We start from the raw sequence: 22,412 nt of genomic DNA, 5'->3' as shown, positions 1-22,412 counted from the left end.
AAGCATTTGACAAGGTATGCCGTTGTTACATGGGCAAGATAGGCCAAACAGACAACTACACAGTAAGCCAATTGGTAAGATTGGGCAAAGCGACCACATGTATACTAGAAATAAAGGTGTCCAGTCTTTTGTTTGGTTGCATATTGTTTTCTTTGAAGTCACATCTTGAATGCTGTTCAATTCCTGTTATGTATGTGTGCCAGGCAAAGGAGAAGATTGCTGTCAATTTAGTTTCAACTAGTCTGTCAATATGACCATATTTAATATAATGAGCAGCGATGTATAAAATAATGATTTTGCAATGTGACCATATTTCACACCTAGTCTGTAATACAAGATATTATTTTGCAACGACTAGGGCTCATCTCAGCAGCTCGGACAACTCTGATCTGCTCCCAATGGCAGTCATGCCATGAGAAAGTCGGTTTTTGCATCAACACAACTGAATCAGAACAATTTATGAGACAGGTATTTCTAGGAATCATCTTCACTCAAATAACATGAATTGTACATTAAACTGCAGGCTACCGCAACACCTCACATCAGATACTAGCACAACAAATCTACAATCAACTATTGGCACTAATGCCATAAATACATAGCTATGCAAAACACTGCCGCGACGATCACCTGCTGAAACTAAACATCTTCACTCACATGCCATGAACTGCTTGTAAGTGAAAAGAGCCAGAACTTCATCGCAAAAGGGGCTGAGCCTGCAGTAGTGCAGCAAAAGAGATCCATGAACCTGATCACTGGTCATGTGCTCATGGCATGTTGAGCCGTGACCGCAGCCTGCTTGCGATGCAGTCAGGGCTTCGTTCAACGTACTTCCTCTTCCTTGACATTGGCTTAGAAGATGGAGTGACACACCCAGCATCCTTGTTGGCTTCATCATCCTGGCAATCAGATGTCACCACGCTTCTGCTATCATCTTTGTCACCATCAGAACTCTTCACTTGGCAGTGAGTTGATTTGTTCAGCTTAGCTTTGCTGCTCGTTTCTCCATCCTCTGGATTCTCATTGGCATCCAGGCCATCATGATCAGAAATGCACGAGGTTTCAGATTTAGCAGACAGCAACTTCTTTTTGTCAGCTGAGCTTGAATCCTCTGGGTTAACTGATGAGGCTCGATGTGTTGCAATTAAAAAGTGTGCCACAGATTTGTACCCAAGTCCAACCACCTGCATGAAGGAAGATGCAGGATTGTCTGATTTATTGGATTATTGACAAATAGGTATATGCATAATACCAACATTAGATCCGGTCCATTACCTAGCTTTTTCCTAAGATAAATTAACACAATAATAACAAAGCCTCTAACCACAACCAAGTAGGTTAGACATAGACTACACACATGGTCCAGAAACAAAGGAGATTATTTTAAGTTGTTTCCACTTCAGTTAGCAGTTTGTGCCTTTCAAAGGTAATAGGGAATATTGCTATTAAATATACCTTGCGATACGCAGCACCAGTAGGGAACCATCCTTTCTTAGTTCTGCATATACTGCAATTACAGATGCCACGGCAAACTGGACATATCCAATTAGGATTCTTTTTAACTTCTAACACATTCTCACCATACCTGCATCAGCAACAAGGTGTCAATCCAGAAACAAACTAATTGTCAAGTACAACTAACTGTCAAGTACAGCTTTGCAAGGAGAAAAGAAAACAGAGCACAATTCGCATTCAGATGCATGTAGTGTTTCAACATTTTTCAACTACTTATAAAAAACATTTTTCAACTAAGCGTAGGGAACACATGGAATTCTTTTAATTAGCACAGACATGCAACTGAAAATTTCCAGTTAAGTATTTTTTATATATATTGCAACCCAAATCCTAGAGAGGTGTACAAAAAAAATCAAAGAAAAATGTACAGCTTCAGCACTGGTAATTTTGTTTTAATTTGTGAACCATAAATTGGAAAATCTCTGTTATATTTTTAATCACAAATAAGTAAATCAGAAGAAAATAACTTTACCAATGTCTATGAACATATAGCTTCTCAAATGAAAAGAGTTGTGATATGTAGTTTTTATTGTAAGTCTAAATATCATCAGTCTTCTGTGGGCAATCTATATAAAATATTAGATATTGATTGTCCAAGTAAAAAGGGCTTGACTTAGGATAAACCTAGACAGATTTTTATTTCTAACCTAAAGATGTATACAGCTAAACTTTTAGAGCTAAAATTATCCTTTTGTTTTCAGGTGTATATGCTATATGCAGAAGAGGGAATTCATTGTAAGTCATAAATTGCATATAACACATGTCCTTAAGAAAATAACAGAGATGACACAGGTCATGAAGATAATTCTATGCTTAATTTTGTCTAGCAGCAGATCAGGTCAACATTTAACCAAAATAATGAGAAATTACTATTACTATTAAGAAATGCTCACCTCATATACAGACAATCTCCACAGAACTGCCCTTGGACAATCTGGCATTTACAGCAGCTTGTATGATGACCAAGAGTTTTCTGTCTGTAACATGGAAGCATTATGCCATTATACCAAAGGTGAAGAAAACTAATACAGTAAATATGCTACAAGATTATACACATCAGGCATCCTCCAGATCATTAACTATAAAAACCTCTGAACAAGAAAATTAACTTGCCATTTATACAACATAGAAAAAATGAACTTGAGCACATTAAAATTCACCTCTACACTTCAGAGTGCACATTGATGTTTATCCAACACACACAAACCACATCAATTAGAAAAGAGGTAGTAAAAAAATATTTAACAGTGCACTAGCAGAAGAATGTCATTGTATTAAGACCCCCCCCCCCCAGCACCCTCTCCGATATCAAGGGAACTGCATTATTGTTACTGTTATTAAAGTTGTAAATATTCTGTTCATCTTCCTATATAGAATAGCATCACATATGGCAAAGGCAACTGATTCAAATATAGAGAATTGCCAAATAGTAACTCAAGTAGAAACTTACCGGCACTGGTGACAGGTTTGGCCCCTCACTTGATCATAGATGCGCTTTCCATCTTTGCCATAGCCATCGACAAAGAGAGTCCAAGGAGTGTTGCATGTACCCAAGAGCTTGTCATGCTCTTCAGTGTATATTTCTTCCTTTGCTCCTACCTCTATTACCATTGTTTTGCCATCTTCAGAGTGTTCCTCTTTCTTTGGCTCAATTTCACAATAGCTTACTGGTTCCACGTCCTTCAACCTAAAAAAACGAAAAAAAGGTTTCAAGATGATTACTGCTAATGTCATGAAAGATCCAATGAGATAATAATTGCAGGACATCTACATTCAAGGTTTAGTAAACCTATTTAGTTGACATGTGGCAAGCAAATTTGGAGCAGAAAACATGACTGAGGACTTTGTAGTGCCTCAGGGGAAAAGCATTAGCAGTTAATGCCATTAGGACAAGATTGTGCGCATGCTATTGATATTGACAGGATCGTTATGAAACAAAAGAAAGGACAGCCACATCCATTCAGATCCATACAGCAATGAAACTACAAGCACGAGATGAAATAGACAGCAATACTTATATCCTGAAACGTGTTGAGCTAATGGGTGGAAATAATAGTAAAACATTCCACGAACAGGAACTGCAGGTAGATCCGTTCAGACGACGAAAAATAAACGACTGTCGTCACTACATTAGATTCACGAAGACACAGAACGTGCTGAACCAAAAATAAAAAAAGATAGATCTTTGCACATTCCACAGCCTCGTAACGCCACCTTTCCGGAATCCGGAGGCAAGAAGCCTTAGGCATCACAAGAAAGTAACCCGGACACGGATCCACCACCGCAAACAAGACGATTTTCGGTCCGTACCTGAGCGACCTCCGCGAGGGCGGCGGCGGCGAGGGCTTCACCCTGGCCGCGTCAACGGACCCCTGCTCCACGGGCTTCCGTCGCCGCCGCCCCCCACTGCCCGAGGCGGCGGCGGACTGGCTGAGGGTGTGCGCGAGGTCGAGGATGCCGAGCTTCTGCATCCGCTCCATGTTCTCCCGGATCCTCGCGGCCCTCTGCCGCTCGTACTCCCCGCCCGCGTCTGCCTCCGATGCCGCCGCAGCCAGCGGGGACACCGGGCTGCTGCCCGGCGCCTCGGCGGGGGCCGGGTTCTTCGGCGGCCGGCCACGCCGTCTCGGTGCCGGGGCCGGCGCCGGCGCCGGCGACAGGTCAACGGGGGTGGATACGGCGGTGGCCATAGCTATCCGGACGGCGGGAAGCGAGCGACGGGGATTGGGGATTGTGGGGGGATTCCTCCAGTGCGGTGCCGGCGGGGTTTATAGGGAAGGGAGCCGCACCGCCGAATAGGAAGGAGGCGGAGTGGAGGGGGAACAGGGGGTGGGGGGGCGAAGCGGCGACGAGCACAACGGTCACATGGGTGCGGCCGTGCGGGGGGCGTGGTGGGTTTATGGGCGGGTTGCGGCGAGTCGACCGCCACCCGCCGCGATTCACTCCATGCGGATGACTGGTGGGACCATGGAAGACTAGATGGCCGTTGGGGCCACTCGTCAGTGGAAGGGGGTAGGGTGCTACGTGACCGCATCGGGGTGTACCGTGGTGGTGGTGGCGGGCACGGGGGCGGGCGTCGGGGCACGCGCGACGACGGGACGGGAGCGCGGGATCGAGCAGCGGGGTTTCCCGCGCAATTGTTCCGTCACTGACACGTGGGACCGACAGGGGGGGCGGGTGGCGTGCGTGCGTGGCGGAGGGGAGTGGTGCGGTGCGGGTACGCGCCTGGGTTCTGGGTAGGTAGATGACAGGTGGGGCCTCTGCGGAGGTCAGGGCGTCGGGACCGAGAGGGTGGGTCGGGGTTCGTGTGAGTGTAGGAAAGGGTGGCGGCCGTGCGAGGCGGGAACGGGAGAGAGAGAGAGAGCGCGCACGCTGCCGCGCTCGGCGCTCGAGAGTGGCGAGTGGAGACCTGCTGCTGTTGGGGCACGCCACGGCCCAACGGGCTACAAAAGCCTAGCTGGGCTAGCTGGCTACAGCTGAGTAGGCGGCAGGCCGCGCCACGTGTTTTTTTTTTTTTTTTTTTGTTGGGAAATCGTCGATTGGATCGACGGCCAGAAATCCCGTGAAATCCGAAAGCGAATGGACGGACAAAGAGAGCTATTGAATTCGACCGTTTGAGTTTCAGATTTCCAATGGGAAGATTGCTGCTTCTTGACCGTTTTTTTGTGGTGGTGGTGGTGGTGGCGGGGATTTGAGGAACTTCGGGGGGTGTTCGGTGGATTGCAATTTCAGTGCCACATCATTGTTAGATATTTAGTATCAAAGTCTTATATGCTTCTACATTTCTACATGGGGCAAATCTCTCCATGTTTGCATACACTCTCATTTCTCTATCTCCGGTCGAGTTTGCGTCGCATATATATTTTGGTCGGTTGCTCCTGCTAAGGGTCGGACCCATAGAGGCATGACTGAGAGTTCAGATACCACTCAACTTTGTAAAAAAAATACCACCACTCAATTGTCAGAGTCCAATTTCTTTTACTACTATTATCTCCACTCAGACCAACTAAAAAAAGTTTAAACTGATTATATATTTTTCTGGTCTAAGATAAATTTCCTATGATTAAATCTAATTTACGATTTTAAATTTCATATTTTCTAAAAAATATTCCTTAGGTAGTTTTCTTGAAGATTTTTTCCTATATATTTTCTTGGTAAAGTCTATTTGGTCCCCTAAACTATTAACGTAGATTGTTTTATATCTCTCTTGGAAGATGTGGCGCCTAGGCGCCTTGCAGGCACTGTTCTCCTAAAGGGAGGTTAAGACTCTTTCTTGTATGAATGTTTGACATTTAACCTTTTTTGGAGAAATATATTTGACAATTGACTTTTTTTAGCACAATTGACACCTTTTTTAGCAGAGTTTAACAAAGTGACGTGGGCTGCTGTTAGTAACTGCTGGGCTTATTTTAGTTTGTTGGGCCGTCAGCTGAATCAAAGGCTCAAAGCTAATCTTCTGAACAGCCCAGTCTACCCAACACGAAGGCACCTTCGACGGTCCGCCCTCTTCCCCATCCCACCCGCGACGGCCGACGGCCTCCTGACTCCTTCCGCCGTCCGCCCGTCCCGCGCCGCCTAGGCGTTGTCCCGCCACTTGAAGGAGGTCGTCTCCTCCGACTCAGGGCTTCCCTCTCCATCCGAGCTTGGATCGCTGCTTCTTTTCCTGGTAAGCAAGCCGCTGGATCGATTGCCTTGACAGTGAGCGAGTTCCGTCCTGTAGGATCTATTTCGCTATCCCGAACACCCAAACTGCGATTTTTTTTGTTTCCTGAGCTGTTCATCCATGTAGATTGTTACGGATTTGCGTGCTGCGGCAGTATTAGTGTAGCAGTTTGTTTTCAAATTATTTTGCGGCGGCTCAACTGACCCCGTCCCCGAGTTAAGTGAGATGGGTATATTCGGGGGCGTCGGCGGCTACAGTTAGATTTCTCTTCTTTCAATCAACTGTTGCTAGTTTTAGTATCTGTCTGTCTAGAAAAAACTGGAGCTCTGACGGGCCAGCAATTTTGCCTCCCGCCGAATCCTCATATACCTATGCCTTGTCTCACTAGCATGAAGGGAACTACTGAAGAAGGGTAAATGTGCTCTTTTTTCTGTGTATAATCTTACCATCAGCAAGAGTTAAAGATTAATGTATTGAATCCCATGTTTCCTTCTTACTGATACCATTCTGAAAAAAATCAGGTGTCTATAAACTTGTTTCTTACTGTATGTCTGAAACCATTCTGGGAATTTTGGGGGCTCCTATATTTCTTTCTTACTCAACAACCATCCTGAGAAATCTTGTGTCCCCAATTAACTATTGACATTTCCCACTTGCATCTAGAATCCCGTATTGAGGTGGCGCTAGTTCTTGTGTTTGGGAGGAAGCATCTTTTTATCCAGATCATGATCTGCGCAGTTCTGTTGCATCACAAGTAACGCAGAATGATGCTAGTAGATGGTAGGCTAATTAATGGCTCTGCTATGCAAATTCTTTCTCTCTTTACAAGTTGGCTATAGTATTTTCCTTGCTATTTTCGTTATCTATTTCTCTGCTCACTTAACTGGAATATGGTATTCCATGTCTGGGTTCTGCTGAACTCATTAATTGTTGATGTTAGTGGACTATCCTTTCCGGTATGTTATTCTTCCAAAAATTCCGTGAGGGAACGGAGCAGGAAGCCTGCGTTTGCAATAATTCATATACTGCTATATAGTCATAAAAAGGGTGACAGCTTGGATGTGCATCTCTAACTAATACGTACCATATTCCTCCTTAAGTCTGAAACAAAGCTGTCAACTTACTCAGTGAATAGGCAAGGCTACATTTAATTCAGCATGGACAAATATAGCTTACAAAAAATCAGGCAAATCATGATATTATGAGATGTACGTAAGAAAGGTTACTCAGTAGTTCATGAGTTAATTTGCCTTGCAACCTGGTGTCGTGTTGTGCCTGGTTTGTCCTAGGAACTGCCGCACACATTACTTGGGGCAGCATAGCACACTAGAAATGTGTTTCTCTATGTCAATATGTATACCTTTGCAATGTAACATTATATCTTCATTTTTTCTTTATTTAGTTCTCCTCGTACTCTTTAATGTTATAGTAAGTCTTTTATTGTGTGCCTCAGATGCTGTGATGAACTCTGGCCTGGTGCCCTGTGGTTAAAAGATGCCTTTTCTCTGTGCAGGTCTTGTCATTCGTGAGTTCATACTCCAGTTATCTGCATCACAAGGGAAATGGCAAGCAAAGCAGGTGGTGATGGCAAAGAAGCCATAAACGAGCAAGTAATTGCCAACACTTATGCCAACATGCGTACCGAAATGAACCAGCTCTACACCAAGATCACAGAGCTGGAGATGGAGGTCAGTGAGCACTCCCTTGTGATCGGTGCGATCGAACCGCTGGACCCCTCGAGGCGCTGCTACAGGATGATCGGCGGCGTCCTGGTCGAGAGGACCATCAGGGAGGTCCTGCCTGCGGTGAAGCGCAACAAGGAGGGACTCGAAGAGGTGATTGCTCGCATGCATGAGGCGCTGGAGAGGAAGAAGAAGGAGATCACCGAGTTCGAGCTCAAGTACAAGATCAGGATCCGGAAGGCTGACAATGACGCCGAGGACGAAGGCGGCAAGAAGGAAGGCACTGCTCAGGGAGTCCTTGTCGGTCCTGCCTGACAGTAAAACTTGATTAGAGAGACCTGCATGCTACTAGTATTTTATATGGTGCCCAGGATACTCTTCGCTACTCAGGGAGTAGATGTGTGTGTGTTTTGGGGTGACATGCTTCTGTAGAACCAGCGATTTTGTGTAAAAGATGAGGACCGATGCGAACTGAAATAGTTTGGCAGGTTGAGTCATGGTTTGTTTCTTTATCTGTTCTTCGGGTGCTGAGTATTTCTGTTTGTTGATGACTGATTGCAAATTTCCCAGGACCACAATTTCTGTTCGGGACTCCTTTTACTATCTTCTCAAGATAATTGTGGATTAGCCCTCTCTATGTCTTCATTTCAACTGATGCTGAAATGTTACTGATGATCGAGCTGTTTCAATGGACAATGGTATACCAGCTGTCGTTGTTACTTGAGATCTGATGGTAGGGAACAGCTACAGATTTTCCTGAGCATTGAGAATTGTGTTACTTGGGAATATTTCCTAAACAAACCCTAAAATTTGAGAAATGTGACATAATTTGGTGGAATCATCAAAAACTGATTTAAATCTACTCTGTTTTCAAATTTGAAACTGGCCCAAAAGTTCTTGTATTTGTTTAGGAGCAGGAGCAATTTCCCCTCTACCCATGATCCGACGGTGGTGATTTAGCGCTCGGCCAACCTCGTCCGGAGCGGCCTCACTTCGCCAGTTCCCTTTCCTAGCAGCGCCGCCGCCGCCGCAATCCCCACGGGCCCCAAAACCCTACGGCCACCTGACCACTCCCAACGAAACCCCAGACCACGAGATGGCCCCCGGTGGCGAGGGCAAGCCAAACACGGGCGGCGGCGGCGCCAAGGGTGGTGGGAGGAAGCGCAAGTTCCTTCCCCACGGCAAGCCGGTGCGGAAGGGGGCCTACCCGCTGCGCCCCGGCGTGCAGGGCTTCTTCATCACCTGCGACGGCGGCCGCGAGCGCCAGGCCACCCGCGAGGCGCTCTCCCTCCTTGACTCCGTAAGCTGCTCTTCCACTACTCCGCTTCTCCGTGCGTGTCATTGGCCCCCGTGTGCACGCTGGTTAGGTGTTCGCCAAATTTCCGGCCTGCCTGGTCTGGCTGAGGGGACGGTGTGAATTGCAGCGGACTCGTCGCCGGTTTTGCTGGTGATTTTCCTGCTGATGAGTTTACACTGTCGCTTAATCCCATTGTTTGTCATCAGAAGGTGTTTAGGGTTTTATGTGCACAATTCCACAAAGATGATTATACCTGGTTTATATATACAACAGTTGTAAGTTGTGCAATGTGATGGCACTGCTGTCCAACTGTCCATCATACCTTGTTATTATTACAAGTTTAGTTACCATGCTTTCTGTCCAGGGAAATGATGTCATTTTGCTTGTTGCTTTAAGTTGTACGATCAATCTTGCTAATATGCTTTTGGCTCATTACGCTGTGTACTGCATTGTTGTTTCTGAAGTTCTACGAAGACTTAGTGGATGGGAAAGGATCGGATGACAAGCCTAAAAACATTCCAGACAAGCCACTGAACAAAAAGATAAAGTTTGAGGACTCTGATTCCTCAGATGATGAGGATGAAGACCACTCTGGCGAGGAAGCTGACAATGGGAATGGGAATGATGTGGAGAAAGATGAAACCGCTCCATCTGAGAAGCAACAGGAGGTACTTGATACCTCTGATACCATTAGCAAGGACAATACCACTCCATCTGAGAAGCAACAGGAGGTACTTGAGACCTCTGATACCACGAGCAAGGACAATACCACTCAATCTGAGAAGCAACAGGAGGTACTTGATACCTCTGATACCACGAGCAAGGACAATGAGGAACAAACAGTCACTGCTGATGAACCAAAAGAAAAGAAGCAACGTGTGGAAGACCCTCCAGTTTCTGAGCAAACTGTGCAAAAAGTGACTGCTGATCAACCAAAGAGGTCCATTGATAAACCAAAAGAACCCAGTGAAAAAAATATTGATGATTTAATTGATGAGGACCTGAAAGAAATAGGGGACAGGAAAAAGGTATGTTTGCTTTCTGGTGTAGTTATACAGCTTACTGTATCTGCTGCAGTGCTCCTCTCTGTTATGGTATAGTGCATATAATTTATACCAAAGAATAAACTGAAGTTTCTAGCATTTTCTCCATAGTTGAGGATTGATTGATCCATTTATCTTTTCTAAATTTTGTTCTTATTAAGCAGTGGCTTCAGCATCGGAACTTAGTAATGCTTTTAAATTACTGTAGACTTTTCCATCCTTTTACTATTATCATACAAATTTATACTGTAGATCCAAGTCCTATAGTGACCCAAGTCAAATATTTTCGTGCTTAATAATCTTCTCTAGCTCAGATTCAAAATTTAAATTTAGGTTGTACAGGATAAAATTGTTTCAGGCATGACTTTGGAGGTTGATTATTGTTGTATCTAGCTAATCACTTGATACTGGATTTAATCTTGTTGCAACATCACTGAGTGTTCATGTATAAGTAGATCAGTACACTTCAGCTTAAACAATCTGTTGTTGGATGAAGATCATGTATGAAATCTTGACTAATGAAGTGGTGGAAATTGGTATTATATGCACCTTTTCAGCAACTTTTTATTTGAACCTTGAGCTAAGTCATCATCCAGGTCTTATCTGCTTGTGTATTTCATTTGTTCAGTTCTGTTGGAAACCTTTCTGGCAATCCCTTTATATTATATGCAAAAACAATACATATTGACTAAGCTAGGTATCTGTTTTTTTCCTTTCTTTCTTTCTACTATGTTTTATGGCATTATATGCTAACCTATATGACATTTTGTATTATGAACAGAGGCTCTTTTCAAGCCTTGAGTCTGGCTGCAATGGATGCATATTCATTCAAATGCATAAAAGAGCAGGAGACCCTGGTCCAGTTGAGATTGTACAAAACATGATGTCATCTGCTGTTTCGACTCGTAAACATATGTCAAGGTTCGGATTTGGTGCTATTGCAGCCCGTCTTCCCTTAATTATTTTTAAAGATGCAATTTTTCTTTGCTGATCCAGATTATTGAGTTGCTCTCACACTTATAAACTCTCCATCTGAATGCATACTAGATTTATTCTGCGAGTTTTGCCTGCTGAGGTGACATGCTATGCATCCGAAGAGGAAATAACAAAGGCAATTAGTCCCCTTGTTGAAAAATACTTCCCAAAAGAATGCCCTTCAGGCCATAAGGCAAGTTGCCTACCTCATTGCTTCATCATTTTTCTTGTAATTCTTTTGTTAGGGAGGAATTGTATAGTGAAAGAGCTGAAAGATTACTGACTGTAGGGATGAAAACGAAAACGATAATCTTCGATTTTTCAAAATCGTTTTTGAGTTTTTTTTTCCGATTTTTAGGCCTAAACGAAAATGGTAGTGGTAACCGAAAAAATGAAAATGAAAACGATAAAAATAATCGAAAACGAAAGCGAAAATGATTTTGTCCTCTTCCGATCGTTTTCGAAGATTCCCGCATTTAACTGGTAATTTACCGTTGATAATTACCGATTCAAAGATCTCTAATTAATAAATTCTAATTTATTTATAGAATGTAAAATGCATTACCATCTCCACACACAAGCACATAAGGCAAATATTTGTTTTTGAAACAAACAATGTTCTCACGCAAGCTGCAAGCACATAACGGAATAAGGCAAATATATTTTTTTTTAGAAGGAACTATCTATATGGAAGTATTTCATCTGTATAATGAGAAGGCAGTCATCAATCAACCAATCACCCTATCACTTGCTCCTTGGTCCTTGCTGCACAGGTGCCCCCGTAACTCTAGCCACGAACGCAAAACTCTCTACGCGGCCGCCAACGGCACTAACTTGTTTGCCTTCTGTCCATCGTCCACACACTAACTTGTCAATTGTGGCTTTATTTATCATTGTCATGTGAGATAGGTCTAGTCATATGGCTCTTCTCATGTTACACGGTTTGACATGTTTATCGTTTTTGAGGATACCGTTCTCATGGATTCCGATCGTTATCAATGTATTTTTCGATCGACTACTATCGGTTTCGAAATTGCCGGATATCGACGCCGTATTCGTTTCCGATAATATCGTATCGAACTATCGATTTTGTTTTCGAGAAAAAGTTATGAAAATGAAAGTGATTTAGCCTCCTATCGATCGTTTCCGATCGTTTTCATCCCTAACTGACTGAGTTTTTCCTACAGCACCTCACAGCGTCTTTATTACTTTGTTGAAGTCCTAGAATTAATATACGAACATTAGACATCATTTTCAAGTAGAGTGCCAAAAATTTCTGACTAAAAAGATAATGGCATCCTGCTGTAGGTATGGCAATAGGCCACTTGGTCATGGCTTGCCTTAGCCATGTAGAGTAGTTGGAGGCTGAGCCCAGGTACTAGTGTACCTTGTGTAGTTGGTAAATTCCTACCACTACTTGTATATATACCCGTATGATGCAATAGAGAGGGGCAATTCCGTTGCTGCACTTGTGTGTGCTGTGTTCTGTGTTCAACTCCTACCTCTAGTCAAGGGTTGTGTGTGTGAGGGTGATCTAGTTTCCCAATTGTGCAGGGAGGCCGGTTGCCAACAAAGTTTGCAAAAAAGGACTATTTTACTTTTCTTGGTACTGACTATTAATTTTTGTGGAGGTTGTGTGTTAGATCGTATATGTTCATGTTATGAATGGATTAGGTACAGTTTTGATTTTGCGATGACAGTGCTACTCTTAGATAAGTTCATTTAGTTCAGTGAATCAGTTTATAAGTGTCATGCTCCTTAATATGAATCACCCTGCAATTATACTTCTGTGTTTTCTCATCCAATAAAGTTCATGAAACATAACCAGACAAACTATAACACTCAAACATATATTTTGAACAAGTATTTTGTTCTCTTTGTTCATTGTCTGGAATTGGACATGGTTTCTAACTCGGAATTTTAATCATACAGTTTGCGGTGTTATATGAAGCAAGGTCAAACACAGGAATTGATAGAATGAAAATCATAAATGCAGTAGCGAAATCTGTACCACAACCTCATAAAGTTGACCTGAGCAACCCAGACAAGACTATTGTTGTCCAGATTGCAAAGGTAAATGCTTTTATTTGTAATATATACTTGTGGACTGATACATTGTGCTTTTTTTCCTAGTGATAGCGGTTATGGTGATGTGCATGTGGTAATAGAGGGAATAATGACTCAACATCTATTAAATAGAGAGCATGTCAAACTCCGCAGTTACTTATTTTACTTCATGTTTCCTAATTAATTTTTGAATACCAAATATTGCCTTTATGTCCTTGTATAGCATAATTTCTGCAGCTCAGGTTTTATTTGAGTTTTGAAATTATTCTCTTGAAATAACTAATTCCATTATATTATTTGGGCTTTACAAACTCCCAAGATATTTTTCCTGGTGCCCTTGTTTTATCTGTATATGATGGTGACATGGTGTTCATATAAATTAGTCAATAATAGCAGGCTAAATGTTTAGTGATGAGCTTTTCCAGCTGCTATAGCACTGCTTTTCCATTCAGCGGATTATAAAATGACAAAAGAAAAGATCATCTCGATTCCTGGCTGCTGCCCATGCACATGACCATACTCCCAGCATCTCCTTTTTCAGTATGGGTCCTTCTAGCTTTTTATATCCTTCCATTTCCCCTTCTCTTTCACCAATCGTTCACCCACGGCAAAGTTGCTATCGCCTTGCAATTACTCTCCAGTGCAGCAAGCTCTGGCTCGCATTGTGCATTTGTGCTCCTTCAAGAACAGTCCAAAACTGCCAGTAGTGATCATGCACAAGTGCCCCAGCATTGATGTGCGCCCATGTCCTAGAGGTTGCCGCTGTGTGCGACTCCTGTTCTGCATCGCTGAGTTTGCACTGCATGGGCAGCACGGAGCCATTGCGTTGCTGGGCCTGGGTGTGACCGGGCATGTCATGCTCCATGAGCTGGCGCTGGTGCAGGGCTGCGGTTCATATGAGGGGCTTGTCAAGCATACAGCCAATGATGAGGCAGCGCTTGCCTGCTGCTGGAGGACCAGATTAGCATTGCTAAAACTAACATTGCTGCTAAGCTGATTAGCGCCACAATTGTCTGCAATATCAGTAGTAGCTGCATTAGCATCAATGTACTGCATATCCTAGTGGCAACACTCTAGAAACGCTATAGTGGTGCTATAGCCTGCTATTTGAAACCTTGAAATTAATGAGTGCACTTTGTTATTTTAGACTTGAGTTGTACAAGGCATACTAAGCTCCAACCATTTTTCTCCGAATTTAAACATGATTGTCAAGTGCATTCACAGTTAAAGCTTTGGGATCAGCACTATTACGGTTTTGAATTAGTTGCTATGTCACATCTTCATTAGTTGTAGGGGCAACTAATTTTGGTCCCACTTAGATCCCATTTAATGCACCCGCCTTGATCTGATTTAATTGATAGCACAAAAATCCGTTGTGCATGTGGCAACCACTCCTGTGGTATTTACAATACCTAGTCGACAGGGGAACTCATCCTTTACCATATCTTCCTTGTCTCCTCATGGTTGCTCCAGAATTGCCACATTAGTGTAATGTGTACCATTCTTACTCAAAATGTTGACTTGCATGATGCTCTAGTTTGTCATTTTGAAAATACCAAATGTTACTCCAGGATCTTCGTGCAGGCAGCAATCTGCACTGTCACTTGTATAGCGCATTCATAGGTGCCTATGTGGGGTCATGCCTGGGGCCTGCCTCTGGCAAGCAAAAATGATAGCTTCATCACTACAGGCAAATGACCAAATTTTAATACAGATTGACTCACTTTGTATGCTCCTAATTCTCTGAAGTGCACATGGTACTTCATGCTTTTATGCTTTATCCCATTAGTATTTCTTGCTTTCTGTTCTCTGTGTCATATCGTCATGTTAGCATGAATTTTCATAAAGCTAAGTTGAGTGCAAGTTCTGATGGGCTATCATTGTTTGACACTTGAGCAGACCATATGCATGATTGGAGTTGTGGAGAGGTACAGAGAGCTCTCAAAGTTCAACCTAAGGCAGCTGACCTCACCAGAGTCGGAGAAGAAGTAGCCACCTTTGGGTGACAAAATCTTCCAGGCAGCACGTGGACCAACTTAAATCAGCTGTAGCGACGTCAGGTGGTTAGGCACTAGCGAATTAAGTTATGACTAGCTGAACCTCACTGTCTGAAAGACTCAGATGTACTGATTTTCAATGCTTCATTCATATAGGTCAAGATGTAGAGTCATACGATGATGCTTTTGCTACCACTAGTGGTTAGTGGTTGGTTGCTAGTCGATTCATCTTCATGCTTCCCTGGTTAGAGTTATGAAATTTTTAAGGTTATATAGAAAGATCAGACGATCTTAATGTGTGTGTGTTTTTCTGATGATGCTATATTGCTATGGTCCATACTGGCTCACCAAAGAGGTTAGTTTGTCTGAAAAGTCATGGAAGTATTGTTCTCTGAAGAGAGAAAAATACTGTTGAATGGCTAACTAGGCTTACAGAATTTGTCATTGCCGTTCCTTTGTCCTGAACATTTTTATAGCTTGAAATAAAATTTGTGTGCAAGGTTCTCTATGCATGGAACCTGGAATTCACGAAAAATGGGGATAATATGTGGTTTTCTTTCATTCAAACATATGAAGGGTGATGTTATTTTATCTGTTTATTACAAGAAAGAAAAAGCGAATCCTTTCGGTGGTCTTTTGTTCTTGTTTTCCTCAAAGTCAAGGATTGACATTTAGAGGAATGACCGTGCTGCCGCCGGATGGATTTGGCCCGAGTCAAAGTGTAACAGCTCTGATCCGCCAGCTCAAACCTACCACCTGTACCGTACCAGTACAACGGCGGCTGGGATTGATGATGGCCGGGTGACGCTCTGGTCCATGATGTGGTTATTAGGCAGCCAGCAAACTGGGGGTCCATTTGCTTCCAGGCTTCTTCCAGCTTTGCAAAGGTCCGCCGGCACAGCACGCCGAGATGACCGAAATAATAAATTGCCTGCAGCTAATAGTGTTTCATTCAAACAAGACATCAAAAATTTGGTATGTTTTGACATTTGATCAATAAATAAATACTTTAGTGGCACTATCGACGTGGGAAGGCTCATACGTTGACAGAGAGAGTATTGTTTGATCTCCAGACATGCCAATTTGTTGCGTTGCCAACAGGGAAATGGTACGTAGTTTTATTTGGACGGGAAATAATATAAAAGTTTGCGGGGAGAGAGAGAGAGAGAGAGAGAGAGAGAGGAAAACAAGAATAATAAAAACTTGAGTATAGCTCATGGAGTCAGCATGTCGTAGCTCAGCATGTCGTTAGTCATGGAGTCAGCTAATCATGAAGTTGAACTGTACAAGCCATTGCGGAAGCGTATCTTATTATAGCTTGTTAAGATTATACTTAGATCCTTCTTAATTATATACTCCCTCCATTATCTAATTATTAGGAGCATGGTGACGATTTCTCAACTTTGATGTTATACTGGTCCAGTGTAACGATAAGCTTAATATAATTGCGCGGGCAGAGTATAATTCTTATGTGACTTCGCTACTGTAGCACTTTCGTTTGTTTGTGACAAATATTATCCAATCATAGACTAACTAGGATTAAAAGATTCGTCTCACGATTTACAGCTAAACTCTATAATTACTTTTTATTTTCGTCTATATTTAATGTTTCATGCATGTGCCACAAGATTCGATGTGACGTGGAATCTTGAAAACTTTTTGGTTTTCAGGGTGAACTAAACAAGGCCTTAATTCACCCCGAAAATAAAAAAGTTTTCAAGATTCCCCGTCACATCGAATCTTGCAGCACATGCATGAAGCATTAAATATAGACGAAAACAAAAAGTAATTACAGAGTTTGACTGTAAATCGCGAGACGAATCTTTGGACCCTAGTTAGTCTATAATTGGACAATATGTACCACAAACAAACGAAAGTGCTACAGTAGCAAAATCAAAAAAAAATCACATCTAAACGCGCAATTTACTCCTACGCAACAAAAACAAAGCATCTTTTGGTGATAGAGGAATGGCACACAAGCTTGCTAGTTTTTCCAAAAAAATTTACAAAATAAACATTGTAGCACTTTCATTTGTATTTGACAAAATATTGTCTAATTATGAACTAACTAGGTTTAAAAAAAGTCGTCTCGCAAATTACAGGCAAACTGTATAATTAATTATTATTTTTATCTATATTTACTGCTATATATATATATCGCAACATTCGATGTGATGGAGAATCTGAAATATTTTATAATTTTTTTTAAACTAAACAAGGCCCTACAAACATTACATGCGTGCATGCACCAATGCAGCGCCAGTCGTTGTACTACTCCGTTAATGCTCTAACTCTTTTATCTAAGGTTTCTTGCTATCTGTAAAATCACTCTCCACGTCTTAGAAAAGATAATAGAGGGAGTAAAATCACTCTCATATTGAGTTTATCAACCAAAATTACTCCTATTTTTCAGACATAAAATAATGTTTAGTATCAGCCAAAAATCAACCACCCGAACAGGGTGGCGTGTGTGAACTGTGCCAGGGGCGAAGCTACGTTGAAGGTTGTGGGTGCCCAGGCACCCATCAAAATTTAAAAATTACTATTAGAAACAAAATTTCACTATAGTTATAATTCAATTTTCACGACTATAAAAGAAAGACACTCCTTCTAATTTGCTCTAGCTTCGCCCCTATGCCACTGCCCACCCTGCGTGGCCAAGGCAGCACACCGAATCCACTATACTATTCTCGGGCTACAGACACAGGTAACTGACGGACACGTGGACCATATCAAGCATATATACGCTGCCGGTGCCGGGCGGGCGTAAAGTGCCGTCCGGTCCGGTGGTGGTGGCCTGGTGGGGATTGATGAATGCCCGCATGCCGCCGCCCGCCGCCGACGTCCATGCGCGCCGTGCCTTGGCCGGCAGCCGGCAGCCGGCTGGGGGGCTGCACCATTCGGCTGCTGCTGCTGTCCGGCAATTAAAGTGCTGTTTTTCCCGGTCTTCCTGCTCATTCCAGCGGTATTGGCTAAGGCCTTATTTAGTTGCAAAAAATTTTGAGAAACGATTACTGTAGCACTTTCATTTATATATGATAAATATTGTTTAATTATAGACTAACTAGGCTTAAAATATTTATCTCGCAACTGTGTAATTAGTTTTTATTTTAATGCTTCATGCATGTGACCAAAAGATTCGATGTGACAGACAATCTTAAAATTTTGGGCTCTAGGAAGGAACTAAACAAGGCCTAAGGTATTGTTTAGTTGTAAAGATTTTTGGATTTTGAGTATCGTTTATATTTGATAATTACTATTGTCCAATTATAGACTGACTAGGCTTAAAAAATTCGTCTCGTAAATTATAGATAAACTGTGCAATTAGTTTTTATTTTCGTCTAGATTTAGTGCTCCATACATATGTCACAAGATTTGATGTGATGGAGAATCTTGAAAAGTTTTTGAATTTTAGGGTGAACAAAACAAGCCTAAGAGCAGGTAGTAATGGGTTTATAGCCAAACTAATATTGATATAGAGGAGAGAAGATAAGAGAGATGATAGCTTGGCTCTCATGCAAGCACCAAGCTGAGCACAGATACATAGATAGTGGTGGACCCAAATAGCAAGTATTGTGGGGAGGAATAGGAAAAAAATGTGTCTTAAAGACAAGTATTGAGACAACTTACTAGCTCTAATCACTTGGCTTAGGGCATGTACAGCCCATAGACAACGGTTGTCTCTTAGTTCTTGAAATTCGAGATACACACAGCTAAACAGACATGTCATACAATGGGCTGTTTATTTAACCATTTGCAAACTATTTAATGCTTCTATACATATATGATCAACTATCCCAAAACCAAAAACTTTTCAAGATTCACCGACACATCGAATCTTGCGGCACATGCATGGAGCATTAAACATAGATGAAAACAAAAACTAATTGCACAGTTTGCCTATAAATCACGAGATGAATCTTTTAAATCTAGTTACTCTATAATTAAATAATGTTTGTCAAATAAAAACAAAAATCTACAAAATCCAAAAACTTTTTAGATCTAAACAAGACCTAAATATGATTCTATATACTATTATGTGGCTAATTGACCGTATAAGCATTCCTAAATATAGACATCATGATCACACACAAAATATAAGCTACATAACGAGATTCGAATAATAAATTTTTTTTTCACACAATTAGAAATTGCCAAACAACATTCGGTTGCCAGTAGCAGCTTGTTCTTGAATCTTGATTTTTCTACACAGGAGCGATATTAAGGTGTAATTGCTAGCTAGTCAAATGCCATTCAGTTTTCGATAATAAAAAAATAACACAAGATAGACATGTAATACTCTCTCGTGGTTTCTCTCTTACTCTCTTACATGTGGGACCCTTAGTCCATGATCCAGTATTCCAAACATCCTGGGCCTGTTTTGATTGGAGATGAAAATTTTTTGAGTGTCACATCGGATATGTCGGAAGGATGTCGGGAGGGGTTTTTAGAAACTAATAAAAAACAAAGTACATAGCTCGTCAGGAAACTGCAAGACAAATCTATTAAGCATAATTAATCTATCATTAGCACATGTGGGTTACTGTAGCACTTAAGGCTAATCATGGAGTAACTAGGCTTAAAAGATTCGTCTCGTGATTTTCAACCAAACTGTGTAATTAGTTTATTTTTTTTTATGTATATTTAATGTTCCATGCATGTGTCTAAAGATTTTCAACTAAACGGGCCCTCCTTTCACTGTGTGTGGTAGCCACGGTAGCATATGTTAGCAAGCCGAGCTTGCAAGCTTCGTTCTTCCTCTCTCTCTCTCTCTTTGCTTCTTGAGTTCAGAACCATGGAAGCTGGACTGGAAGCATCTCTCAAATGTTTATGTTTCACGTACTCGCGTAGGGTGGCCTATAGGACGTCCAGCGGTGGCCGCCGCGGCTCGTCGCGGCATCTCGCGCATGGAGGCTCAGCGGCGGCTCAATGTGATGAGCAAGGTAGCAAAGCAATCCATGGCCATCTTCACACCGAATCTGCTTGAGTTGGCCGGTGAGACATACAACGCGTTGTCGGCCGTCTTTTTTTCACCGGGCGACGAGCCGTGCTCATCGCTTCTTGAGACGCCGAGGCTCCTCTCTCTCTCTCTTCATTCATTAGCATCCACAAAAATGTTTTTGTTTCTGTAAAACTCACACTATACAGACGGTATCTTGCAACGCGCTGTATATACCTTATTATAGTCAAGCACTTTGGCTTACTATTGACCTTGCTTTAATGAGTTAGAGCAAAGTTAATAATAAAGTCAAGTATTTAGCCATAAAGGTGTTTCCAATACCTAGTTATTTGACTCGCTTTTATAATGTGGATAGAGAAAAATGAGAGAAAGTAATCACTAGCGAACAAATAGTCTGTATCTATTTCACGTACTCCAAAAATATAAGAAATAACTCCTAAGCCACGTTATAAGAGCCAACACATATAATAGTTGTCTCCTGTTTATCTATAAAAAAGCTTTTTATTATATAATATATTATGCTTTGCTTTCTCTTATCTATTCCTTTTCACATACACTATTGTTTAGGTTTACCGTGCTCAGCTTGGTGCTTGAATAAGAACTAAACTCTCTTCTATCTTCTATCTTCTCTCCTTCATGTCAGTAAAAATACTGGCTACCTTACCTATAAGTTTATTATTGTACCTATTCTTAGAGGCAAGATTTTGTTTTTGTTGTTGTAACTAAAAATCAAACTCTAAATTTGTTCGCAGGCTCCACGTTATAGGTTCCTCTCAAAAGCCAAAAACTTCTTAAGCTTCCCCGTCACATCGAATCTTACGACACATGAATATAGAAGCATTAAATATAGATTCAAAAATAACTAATTATACGGCGTGTCTATAATTGTGAGTTAAATCTTTTAAACTTAATTAGTCCATAATTAAACAATAATTATCACATACAAACGAAGTGCTACAGTAGTCCAAAAAGTTTTTGCACGAGAAAACAAGGCCTTAACTAGTGTTGCTCACATCGATCGATGAAACCAAATGCTCCCTCTGTGTAGTATATTGTTTGAGTGGACAACTGGACATTATTTGGTAGTGGTAATCAAAGAGCCAGCTGATTATATTAATTAAAGAAAGGGACAATGATTTACTAGTAGATCTCAATACAGCCCGGAGCCCCGGACGTTGCCCGGCTCAGTCGGCTTGTGTTGTTGTTACGTTTGCGCCAAGAACGGTGAGGGACACAACGGAACTGGGACACAACGAGGCGCCCTACTAGCACACAGCAATTCGCCAACTCCCGTAGGCCGTAGCCACCATTCCCGTCGGTCGTCCGGGTGGCCCGGCCGATACGGCGACTTCACGAGGTCTTGTTTAGTTTCTAAAAAATTTTATAAATTTTTTTATATTTTTTATTATATCGAATCTTGCGTTATATGCATATGCATGAAGCATTAAGTATAAATAAAAAGATAACTAATTATATAGTTTATCTGTAATTTGTGAGATGATTTTTTAAGCATACTTAATCTATAATTAGACAATATTTGTTAAATACAAATAAAAATATTATCGTATGTATTTTGTAAAGTTTTTTGAACTAAACAAGACCTCAGTTGTAGTTTTTGTTTTTGGATTGAAGAGCACACGAGAGCAGAGCACGCTCTGTCTTTTTTTTCCCGCAGTGGCTGCAAGGGTGGCGGCCTGTTTCCACCGTTAGCTGCATCGTTTAATGTTGATTTATTACAAAAAGAAAATATTTAGAGCTGAAAAAGTACGAATAGTTCTAAGTTTTGTTTAGTTCACCCTAAAATCCAAAACTTTTCAATATTTTCTATCACATTGAATCTATGCGACACATACATAGAGTACTAAATATAAACAAAAACTGGTTACACAGTATGTCTATAATTTAAGAGACAAATCTTTTAAACATAGTTAATCTATAGTTGGACGATAATTATCAAATATAAATGAAAGTATTAGAGTGTTAACTTAAAACTTTTCTGAAGTAAACAAGGCCCTAGTGGATAAGAGGGTGTTTGGTTGAGTTGTTAAAGTTTAATAAATACTATAGTATTTTCGTTTTATTTGGTAAATTATTGTGCTATTATGGACTAATTAGGTTCAAACAATTCGTCTTATAAATTATTTTCTACCTTTATAAACGATAAAGTTTATCAACAGGCCTTGTTTATATGCACCTAAAAACCCAAAACTTTACAA

At 41.5% G+C, this 22,412-nt stretch overlaps 3 protein-coding genes across 3 annotated transcripts; 2 read left to right on the top strand and 1 right to left on the bottom strand.

The window, feature by feature from the left end:
• Nucleotides 470-4,378, bottom strand: LOC8071934 (cell division cycle-associated protein 7). The gene is made up of 5 exons (XM_002449668.2): nt 3,826-4,378; nt 2,966-3,202; nt 2,409-2,492; nt 1,456-1,585; nt 470-1,184 (listed from the first exon to the last, which is right to left on the bottom strand). The coding sequence occupies exons 1-5, from the start codon at nt 4,200-4,202 to the stop codon at nt 768-770; spliced, it is 1,245 nt and encodes a 414-aa protein (XP_002449713.1). The 5' UTR covers nt 4,203-4,378; the 3' UTR covers nt 470-767.
• Nucleotides 5,949-8,484, top strand: LOC8071933 (probable prefoldin subunit 2). The gene is made up of 2 exons (XM_002450932.2): nt 5,949-6,178; nt 7,689-8,484. Exon 2 carries the CDS (start codon nt 7,738-7,740, stop codon nt 8,170-8,172), a length of 435 nt encoding a protein of 144 aa, XP_002450977.1. The 5' UTR covers nt 5,949-6,178; nt 7,689-7,737; the 3' UTR covers nt 8,173-8,484.
• Nucleotides 8,794-15,771, top strand: LOC8071932. The gene is made up of 6 exons (XM_002450931.2): nt 8,794-9,157; nt 9,619-10,182; nt 10,979-11,118; nt 11,245-11,365; nt 13,105-13,245; nt 15,139-15,771. The coding sequence occupies exons 1-6, from the start codon at nt 8,954-8,956 to the stop codon at nt 15,229-15,231; spliced, it is 1,263 nt and encodes a 420-aa protein (XP_002450976.1). The 5' UTR covers nt 8,794-8,953; the 3' UTR covers nt 15,232-15,771.

Source organism: Sorghum bicolor, chromosome 5 (genome assembly GCF_000003195.3).
Source record: "Sorghum bicolor cultivar BTx623 chromosome 5, Sorghum_bicolor_NCBIv3, whole genome shotgun sequence".
NCBI lineage: Eukaryota > Viridiplantae > Streptophyta > Magnoliopsida > Poales > Poaceae > Sorghum > Sorghum bicolor.
This window is presented reverse-complemented; position numbering and strand designations above follow the sequence as displayed.

What these genes read in the sequence shown, in the direction of transcription:
- LOC8071934 (XM_002449668.2), bottom strand. Translation starts at nt 4,202, where the DNA reads ATGGCCACCGCCGTATCCACCCCCGTTGACCTGTCGCCGGCGCCGGCG. An exon ending in CAAACCTGTCACCAGTGCCG is followed by an intron (nt 2,493 to 2,965) that starts GTAAGTTTCTAC and finishes TCCATGTTACAG; the next exon opens with ACAGAAAACTCTTGGTCATC. An exon ending in GGAGATTGTCTGTATATGAG is followed by an intron (nt 1,586 to 2,408) that starts GTGAGCATTTCT and finishes TTGCTGATGCAG; the next exon opens with GTATGGTGAGAATGTGTTAG.
- LOC8071932 (XM_002450931.2), top strand. Translation starts at nt 8,954, where the DNA reads ATGGCCCCCGGTGGCGAGGGCAAGCCAAACACGGGCGGCGGCGGCGCC. An exon ending in AATGCCCTTCAGGCCATAAG is followed by an intron (nt 11,366 to 13,104) that starts GCAAGTTGCCTA and finishes TTAATCATACAG; the next exon opens with TTTGCGGTGTTATATGAAGC. An exon ending in TTGTTGTCCAGATTGCAAAG is followed by an intron (nt 13,246 to 15,138) that starts GTAAATGCTTTT and finishes ACACTTGAGCAG; the next exon opens with ACCATATGCATGATTGGAGT.
- LOC8071933 (XM_002450932.2), top strand. Translation starts at nt 7,738, where the DNA reads ATGGCAAGCAAAGCAGGTGGTGATGGCAAAGAAGCCATAAACGAGCAA.